At 51.4% G+C, this 9,623-nt stretch overlaps 1 protein-coding gene across 1 annotated transcript; it reads right to left on the reverse strand.

Annotated features, from left to right (window-relative positions):
• Window positions 1-2,216: 2,216 nt before the first annotated feature.
• Window positions 2,217-3,361, reverse strand: C2CD4D (C2 calcium dependent domain containing 4D). The gene has a single exon (XM_063145887.1). It carries the CDS (start codon window positions 3,322-3,324, stop codon window positions 2,287-2,289), a length of 1,038 nt encoding a protein of 345 aa, XP_063001957.1. The 5' UTR covers window positions 3,325-3,361; the 3' UTR covers window positions 2,217-2,286.
• Between the last annotated feature and the right edge of the window lie 6,262 nt (window positions 3,362-9,623).

Here is a 9,623-nt window from a genome sequence, read left to right on the forward strand (position 1 = left end):
CCTACTTAAATATTGATTCTGTGTCAGGTAGGCTTTGGACGTAGGTAAGTTTCCATTGTGCATGCAAAACTGTGTTAATGGGTCGAGGAGGGAGGGCTGGGAGAGACGGAAAAAGAATTAAACCCAGAGGCGCGTTAAAACAAGTTACTGTGGAAGCGTTATTACATGCACATGGGGCGTTGTGCGTATGGAGGATTCGGCGTGGCCCAGAAACGGCATGGAATGTAGTGCTAGGCAGAGAATGGGGTCCTTGACAGCTGCAGCTTTAAATGTGTATATATATATATATCAAGTTTCTAGCCATCATGATGGAGAAGATTTTGAAACTTCGTGGGGGTAAGGCCTGCTAGAAACGGAGAAAGAAGAGAAGGGGTGGAACAAAGTTTCTCCTGCTAGAGGCACGGACGCCGGGAAAAATTGGGCAAAGGTGTAAAAATACATCCATAAAAACTGCAGCGGTAAGAAAAATCCTGCATACACACACACACACACACACAGAATTGATATCAAGTCCACTGGTGCATTTTAATACGGCAACATTTTCTGCGTCCTGCTATGAATAGCTTCACACGCATACATTTCAGATGCATGGAGACCGACGGAGATGGTGAATGAGAAGCAGCGATGGACAAGCGGGACCCGCCACAAAATAGGGCAGTGCATCTGCCCACCTGAAAGCAATTACGGAGTTGGAAGGGCACCCCAGAGGTCATCAAACCCAACCCTCGACTCAGTTGCAAGGTCTACAACACAGGATTGCAAAAGTAGCCGGGTTGGAGAAGCTGGTGCCTTCCGGATTTTGTTGGACTACAACTCCTATCATCTATGGGTTGGGGCTGATGGGGTTTGGAGTTCAACAACATCTGGCCAGCCCCAGGTGGAAAGCCCACCGCTTCCCAAAAAAGTCTGCCCCCGTGGGCGAAGAAGTCGTGTCGCCAGGACGTTTCTCCTCGGATTTAGCCAAAATCTGATTCCTTGCAATTTCCACCTGTCAGTTCTAGTCCTGCTCTGTGAAGCAGGAGTAAAACAAGCCTGCTCCGTCTTCTGTCCATCAGATATTGGATGGCCGCTGTCTTGTCTATAGGATCCAAACTCCCTCCATGTTCCGTTCTTCCTTCCCTACTATCACTCGGGGTTCCGTGGTTCTGAGTAGGCCCAGTGTCCGTCGGGCTGTGGTTTTCTGCCACCCCCACCCCCCAGCTTGATTTATTTTTGAACATCTGAAAACTTCAGAAACCCCCCAAAGCAAGTTGATACTTCGCTCTTGTTTTTCAGTGGCTCCATTCCGGTTACAACCCTGGGGCTCTCATCTCCGGCATTTGCTTTCAGAAGGAACGACAGGAGAAGAAGTTGTCCCAGATATGAACATCAATAGCGTATAAATGGGGAGGATTCCAGGGACAAGTGGTTCATATTGAAAGTAGGCTGGAGTCAGAGGCTTTAGAGGATCAGGTGGAACCCTATTGGTCCCCTGGTGTCACCTGACCATGGCTGAAAGAGAAGGTTGCAGTACCACCTTTCAGCCTGCAGCATCGGCGGTGCCCAAGTGCAGCTCACAGCAGCTCCCCCTGCTGGCCACAAGTCACTGTAGCATCGAGAGTGAAGAGCTTAGATCTGGTCAGCAGAATATCCTGTTTTGAGACCCTTAAATATTTGTGCTGTGTGGCGGTCAAACACTCACTGCCCGGCAGTTCAAAATTGGGGAAGAGCTGGTTGTCCGTAACTGCCGCAGATTGAGTCAAACGCCACCCCTATGGGTGTTGGCCGTAGGACTTCCGTGTCAGAATCGGAGCAGGAATGGTGGCATGAGGAGCTATTTCGTTGGAGGCTTGGGTTACGAAGTTCCACTATGGATTGGGTCTTTATAGGGTTTTGGGCAAGCCAGGTTTCCCAGGAAGGCAGCCGTCAGAAAAGGACAGCACCATGGACAGCTCCAAGTGGTGCTGGGGTTAGAAGCCAGACAAGGTTGTCTGCATGTTGCTCCAACAAGCAGCAGATCCTGACTGAGCCTTAAGTAGGGGGTTGGTTTCCTTTAGACTGGTTAGCCCCACCTCCTGACTAAGGGTTTTATCTCAGCAGTCTCAGGCTGTGACAATGTTGGAACGGCCAAACAGTTCACTTAGGAGCCTCTTCTTCTGAGGACGAGAGGTCAGGCTCCTAGTCCATGACACCCTCACGCTGAGATGGGAAGCAAGCGAGAGTCCCCACAATCCCCTCTTCCTGCCTGCGAAGGCGACAGCGCAGCAACGTCCTGTGGGTTATCGCCAGCATCTACAGGGACCCCACTCAGGGCAAAAGAGAATCGAGCGGGACGTCGCACTCGCCCAGCACCACGTCCCTCCAAATGCCGGACCCTTTGTTGAGCACCCTGAGCCAGAGGCAGCGTCTGGGCAGCTCCTGCAGGGAGACCCCCTCGAAGAAAAAGTCCTCATTGAAGATTGGGTTGCGGCTCCTCTTGACGACGGCGCTGCGCTGCCTCTGCCCAGTCCCCGGGCGCAGCTGCAGGGAGACGCAGCAGTGGACGTGGCGCGGGTCGCAGTGGGGCAGGTAGAAAGCCTCGGCGCTGATGAGCCTGACGCGGAGGCGCCCTTGCGGCTCCTGGTACTCGCTGGAGAGCCTCAAGCGCCCCCCTTGGCTCACCGTCAGCGTCACCTCCTTGGTGAGCCGCTCGCGGCAACGGATCAAGTCCAGTGGGAAAAGCGGCACGGGGGCCGGAGCCGCGGCCCGAGCCCAGGGGGGCTCCGTCTCCCGACGTGGGAAACTGGGGCTCGTGTCGGTGGAGCTGGTCTCCTCGGTGGACAAGGAGCTAGGCCGAGGCACGGCGGGGACGGAGCGGCCGGCGAACCTCCGCCGGTGGCCGTACGTTTGGCACGAGAGGTAAGGGGAACGCATCAGCAAGGGAGAGCTGTACGGGGACGTCTCCGTAGAGGAAGCTGTGTCGCTGTCCAACGGTAGAACGGGCTGAGAGAGCGGCCGTGTCGGCGGAGGGGGGAACAGGGTGCCGCGGAATTGGTGCGGCACCTGTCCGTTGTGGAAGAGGGACTCCCGTCGACGGGTGTGTGGGCTCTCGGGCAGGAAGACCAAGTCCATCGGGCTAGAGAGCTGGGGCATAGAGGAGGCGCTGTAGAGTCGCCCATGCGCCCGGCTTGCGACGCCGTCCGACGGGGTGAGAGCCGCTAAGGCTTCAGGGCCCTCGCTCCTCCACGCGCGCCGGCCCTGCAGGGTGGTCAGGTTGGGTGGGATGAAAAACGAAGGGATCCTGTCCGGGGTCAGCACGTTGGGACAGGCCGGCCGGGGGTCGGGAGGCTTCCTTCGGGAGAACATCTCAGGTTGGGTGAGGCCGGAGGTGGAAATAGGGAAAGGCGGACGCCCGAAGGCGGAGGGGAAACTGATCAGGCTATAGTCTCTCACGTCGTCCTGCCAGGAAACAGAAGGAGAAATGGTTTTAGGCAAGTGAGGGATGGACGAAGGCTTTCTTTAGCCACAGACAGGCTTAGTGCACATCCCAGCTGCTTGCGACAAATTTCGAAATGTAGGAAACAACTCCTGGTGTTTTCAGTCCTCATGAGGGCTAGATACTTAACGCCTGTCCGCCAATCATGTTGTGGGTGCCCGGCGTCTGTGCCGTTCCTCGTCTAAAAGCTTGAAATCTCTCTCTTGAGACTTAGCTACTGGTAGTAAGAAGTTTAAGCTGAAATACGCCCCTAGTGCACCACTGGTTTGTGCGATCCTTGGGATGAAAGGGATTCTGCGTGTTTGGGCTTCAGCTCTCGTGCTATTTCCGCTCTGACCCAATGCATGAGCTATTCTCTGCCTCCTGATCTAACCACAAGGCACCGCTGCTTTCAATTTGCCAAGACTTTCCTATAAATTCCTGATTTCTCGTCCGAGCCCCTCCGCACACAACCTCCTTTAGACTGCTACCTGCGTTACCGGATGGAACATACCATCCCATTCCACCCCGGGCTTTCGTGCTGAAAACCAGGTGGCTGATCTCTGCAAAAATAAAAATAAACACGGGGCAGACTCCGAAGTGCCCGGTGATCTTCACTTCCTCTTTGGAGAGAGACCTGGCCTTGGCAAACACCGAAAGGTGAGGTTTGTGCCTCGTTAGCAACCGAGTCATTAAACAGGCTGCTTGCCAGAGCGTGGCTAAGGCGTACTTTGCTGTTGACGTTGTTACGGTCTCCTGTGCCCTATGAAAAGTTTTGAAATGTCAGGAGAAGAAGAAGCAAACTGAAGGCCATGGCTCTGTGTGTGTATGGGTGGGTGTGTATGTGTGTGTGTGAGAGAGAGAGAAAGAGAGGCACTTTCATGCACCTGAGCGATAGCTTTCGACCCAGCTGAGCGATAGCTTTCGACCCAGCTGAGCGATAGCTTTCGACCCAGCTGAGCGATCGCTTTCGACCCAGCTGAGCGATCGCTTTCGACCCAGCTGAGCGATCACTTTCGACCCAGCTGAACGATAGCTTTCAATCCACATATGGCATCTTCAGTGGGAATCCTTTTGCCCCTTTCCAGATTGTTTACTCTGCCCAAGCCTGTTCATCCTTCCTAACCCCCTCCGTCTTCTGCCTGCCCCCTCACGCGCCCGCCAGCTCACTCCAGGGAACAGTGTCTCTGACCACGTGCAGACTAACTCGCCACTCCACAGCCATGTTGCTTTCAAGCAGGCTGAAGAGGCGAAAGGCGGTGCAAAATGGGGGCGTGGCTGAAGGAGGAAGGGGTGGGGCTAAGAAGCCGGGACCTTTACAAGCCTCACTCTTGCTTGGGCCTCATGATAAAGCCCTCCGTCCAATCAATTCCACAACACCATGAAACAACGCCCCACCACTAAAAGTTGTGTTCAGCACATGGGTTACGCGGGTTCCTTGTTTTGCTGTTCGAAGTTTACAAGGCGGGACGCGCAACAACAAAAGGTTGTAGCATGGAGTGGTTTTGTTCCAGGTTCCAACCAGCCAGCCATACCCTCTCCTAGGACATTCCGTTCCATTCTCTCTCCTATCCATTTTCCGTTTCCTGCCCAACTGACACTCAGTCCTCCGTGAGCGAGCTCATTGGGCTGTTTGGACAGTCCCTTTATGCCTTGGTTTCTCTGCCCCCTAACTTTGGGGGCTTCCCCCCCCCAGTTCCCCGATACCAACCTCCCACTTCTCTGTGGCACCATTTCGGCTGCAGTGCTGTCGGCAAATAGCACCTAAGTTCGTTATTAGCGGGTGGCATATTAAGAACCAGGAAGTGAAGTCCTCGAGTCAAATAACAGGCGCTTTTCACCTTGTACTACATCCTTTTCGTTGGGATGCGAATTGGGATGCACGGGAGCATCCCGGTTCTTTCAGACAATGGAAAAGCATTTCCTTTCTGCCCTCTGCCCTCATCCTGGGACCCGTCTTCCCCTTCGCGAACAGCTGTGAAAATCCCTGCCACCTCCTCGCAAAGCAATGGTTGAAATCAGATGGGTTGTTTTGTGATTGGAGAAGCAGTTCTCAAATTGCCCCGCCGCCCTTTCAGCTCAGCGCTTGGAGAATTGTCCTTAGACACAGTAAACATCGGAAGAGCCCTGCTGGATCAGGCCAAGGGTCCATCTAGCTCAGGATTCTGTTCACGCAAGCGGCCGACCAGCTGCCCCGCAGGAAACTCCCGAGCCGGACAGGAGCGCAAGAGGAGTGAAATTGCAGCTGTACGCATGCAGTGTTTGGGAGCTAAGTGCACTGGGTTTTGCGGTCTGTGGGGCTTGAATGCACATCATAAGCAGAGAACTAGGATTAGGCTGCGCGTGCACAAGAATGACCAATTTTTTCGGAATATCTGCTCTCATTTAAAGCAAACAAACAGACCCATGGATGTGTCTTGCCGTCGTGGCCACAAAGAAATGTTCAAAAGTTTGCAGGCAATGCCGGATGAAATCTTAGAATGCAAAAAGGTAGTTGTGCAGAGAGAGAAAGAGAGAGAGAGAGAGAGAGAGAGAGAGAGAGAGAGAGAGAGAGAGAGATTAGACATTTATTGCCCTGCACTGTGTTCCAATGATTAGGGAGACGTAGAGGGTAAAAATAAAAAAAAAGTCATGCAGGTGTCTACAGACTGATGAGAAGTTTTGCAAAATGGGAGAGAAACTGACCATTTTCATCGTCTACATTTTGATCACGCTTTCTGGGTTTTCTCGGCATGCACAGCAGCCCTGCAAGGTAGCCCCTCTGAAAAAAGGCTCAAGAACGTCCCTTGAATAAGATGGCACGTGACTCATCCCCCACCCCACCGCACACACACACCCGTACGAGAAAGTTCTCCCGTCCGGTTTGCAAGCGGAAACTTCTGCTGCCAACCCACCCGCCAAAACACGAGCCGACCGGCGTGAGTTACCTGTCATTATTTTCTTTCTTTCTTCCTTTCTTGCTCAGCACTCTTCCGCTCCGGTTGCATCCCCTCTGTCATTTCCTCGGCTGTCCGGGCGACCAGCTGGCTTCAGAAAGGGACCTTGTTCTGCTGTTTATACCTCGGTCTTTCCCACGTCACTCCGTTGTGAGTCACGGTGAGCCGCTTCGTTCCCGCCAGAGGGCGCCTCGGGCCACAGAAAACAACCAATAGCAAAAATCACCAGAAAGGTACGATCCCCTCCGGACGGAATACGTCGAAGAAGGGAACAAAATTTGATCGGAGGGAGAAGAAAAACGAAAAACAGCAGCCGCCAAATCCATCGCAAACCGCCCCGAAAGACATCGCAACTTTTGACAGCTTCGCTGCTTTCTCGCTGCTTCGTTGGACCGAATCGTCGCTCGCCGATTGTGTTACTTTGGCACGGTGCCTCGGGCCACTCCGCTTCGGTTTTGCTCGGAGGCTTAATACAAAAGAATCATTCTTCCGAGCCATGCCAAGTGTTTGCCACATACTTCGGGGCTATGCCCCTTCCTGTCCCTCTGCTGTGATGCGTTACGGTTTTCGCAACCTTTGCGGCGTGCTGCTGAAGGACTTGTCTCTCTGGTCCGACGTGTTATGGCCCGGCCTCCTTTATCCTGTTGAGGCTCTGATAACTGGAGCGGGGATATAAAACCGTGATTGTTTCTGAGCTCAGAGAGAGAGAGAGAGAGATTTTTCTAACAGCAATCCGGGTGAGAAAGTTATCTTTGTTTATAGTCAGGTGATATGCTGGTGATTCTATACCATCGTTGGCCCAAGGCCTCTGCTAGTGACTTTTCAAGAAACTCACACCGGAAATGTGAAATGACTTTAAAAGAACAAGATTCCCCAGAAAGCCATGCTCTCTTTTTCCTAGCCACACCACCCCCACTGCCCTCATCAGCCAACAAGAGAAGCTCAACAAGTGCAGAGAGGCAGTGTGGAGTAGCGGTTTGAATGCTGGAGAGGAATCCGGGAGATCCGGGTTCGATTCTCTACACAGGCCATGGAAGCTCACTGGGGGACTTTCGGCTGGTCACTGACACTCAGTCAAACCTCCCTCACAGGGTTGTTGTGAGGGTAAAACGCAAAGGAGGACCGTGTCAGTCACCTCAGATTCCTTGAAAAAGGAAAAAAAAAGTGGGATTAAATATAGTAACAAATGAATGAATACACCGCCTTTAACACCACTACAGGGGTGAAAAACGGTGTGTAGGTGTTTCCAAAGCAACTTTTGCTTCCATCACCTCCTTACCCCGACTTGTAGACCTTGAAATTTCTCCTTGGAGAACGTTCAGCTCAGCCCAGTGAAAACCAAGCTGGTCTACAAGTTCAGCACTCAAGCCGAAAGCTCTCTCTCAGCCCGGCCTACCTCAGAGGGATGTTGTGAGGGTAAAATGGGGTCTGTGTGAAATGGGTGGGTGCTAGTGGTATACGTTTAAACCTTGTAAATCGCCTTGAGTCCCAGTTTTGGGGAAAAGGCAGGAAATAATAATAATAATAATAATAATAATAATAATAATAATAATGAGATAGCAGTGACTACCACCCACCCGCGCTCAGGACAGATCAAAGGAAGGACTTCTTCACACAGCGCAGCGTTAAACTCTGGAACTCACTGCCACAAGATGTAGTGATGGCCACCCATTTGGATGGCTTGAAAAGAGGGTTGGTTCAATTCCTGGAGAAGACTATCCATGGCTATAAGTCCTGATGGTTATGTGCTACCTCCGGTATCCAAGGCAGTAAGCCTGTATACGCCGGTTGCTGTCCTTCTTTGTGGGTCTCTGGTTGACGGCTGGCTGGCCTCTCTGTGAACAGAGCGCTGCACTAGATGGACCCTTGGTCTGATGCAGCAGGGCTCTTGTTATGTTCTTCTGTTCCTTAGCGAAATTGCTATGCAATGTAAACACCACAATAATTAATAATACTGTGACAGAATTAGAAGCTACGGCAGCGGCATAGAGAACACCATCATCAACTCCCCAAATACAAAATGTCAAAGTACATTTTGTATTCGTTTTTCTTCTTCTTCTTTTTCGCATACCAGAATTGGCCACCGTTGCAAACGGAAGTCTGCAGCCTCTCCCCACAATGGACGCTTGTTTCGCAACCCGAACCAGGTGTGAGCAGTCTTCAGCGGGCGAAGCAACCTCCGTCAGCGTGACAGCGAGGCGGGATTTCACGTCCTCGTGGATTATCTTGGAAATGTGAGCCGGCAGGCGCTCCGTGAGCGGAGACCCGGCCACTCAACCCAACGCGTCGATGGCGGCGTTTGCGGCCGGTGGCGTGTCACCGTTCTCCGCTTTCTGGGAAGGGTGGGAAAAACAGCGACAGCAGAGTGGCGCAACGTTGTTACTTTGCTTAGCATCGCCTGTGCATCCGCGGAACAGCAATACGGAAATTCGTGGATAAATTGGCCGTTGTGGCTGAGGGTGGAATGGAACCTCCTCTATTAAGGGCAGTATATCTGTGGACGGCGACCTCTGATGGCTAAATGAAGCAAACCTAATAATCTGATGTGTGTGTGTGTGTGTGTGTGTGTTGTCTCTGCGTGTACTGTCCGCATGTGTTTTATGTAAATTATTTAATAAACTTTGTATACATGGGTGGGAAGCTGCTCTTGTATATATGTCCTGATTGTGGGTCGACCACTCTTTTAACAGAATGCTGGACTAGATGGACCCTTGGTGTGATCCAGTATCAGGGTGCTTCTCATGTTTTATGTATTTTAAAAGGTTTTTAATCTGTGTAAACTGCTCAGAGAGCTTTGGCTCTGGGGCAGTATGGAATTTATTATTATTATTATTATTATTATTATTATTATTATTATTATTATTTATTAAAAAATGGTCCCCCACTTTCCTTTATATAAACTAAACTCAAGCCAGCTTACGAAAAAGACAACACAACCCACAACGCACACAAAACAATGGAAGTTACAATGAAAACAGCTCGTGTTGCAATTAAAAACAAAGCTCAAATTACAGAAATCAATTCCATATATTAAAACCAAGTGCAGGATTTTGTTAAAAAACAAACCAACCCCAGTGCGAAAACAGGAAGACAGACCTTTAACCCATACTGAAAACTGGGTTAAAAAGAAAGGTCTTAGCGCCCAGAGCTTTAAAGAGACACGGAGCGTGTTTGGTTTATTTGGGCTGTATTGGATTCCCCGCTTAGTCTTACCCACTACAGATTTTTGTTGTACTTCGACAAACCTCACGGGT

This window comes from Elgaria multicarinata, chromosome 21 (genome assembly GCF_023053635.1).
Source record: "Elgaria multicarinata webbii isolate HBS135686 ecotype San Diego chromosome 21, rElgMul1.1.pri, whole genome shotgun sequence".
Taxonomy (NCBI): Eukaryota; Metazoa; Chordata; class Lepidosauria; order Squamata; family Anguidae; genus Elgaria; species Elgaria multicarinata.

Excerpts from the sequence above, each read along its gene's own strand:
- C2CD4D (XM_063145887.1), bottom strand. The coding sequence starts at position 3,324 with ATGTTCTCCCGAAGGAAGCCTCCCGACCCCCGGCCGGCCTGTCCCAAC.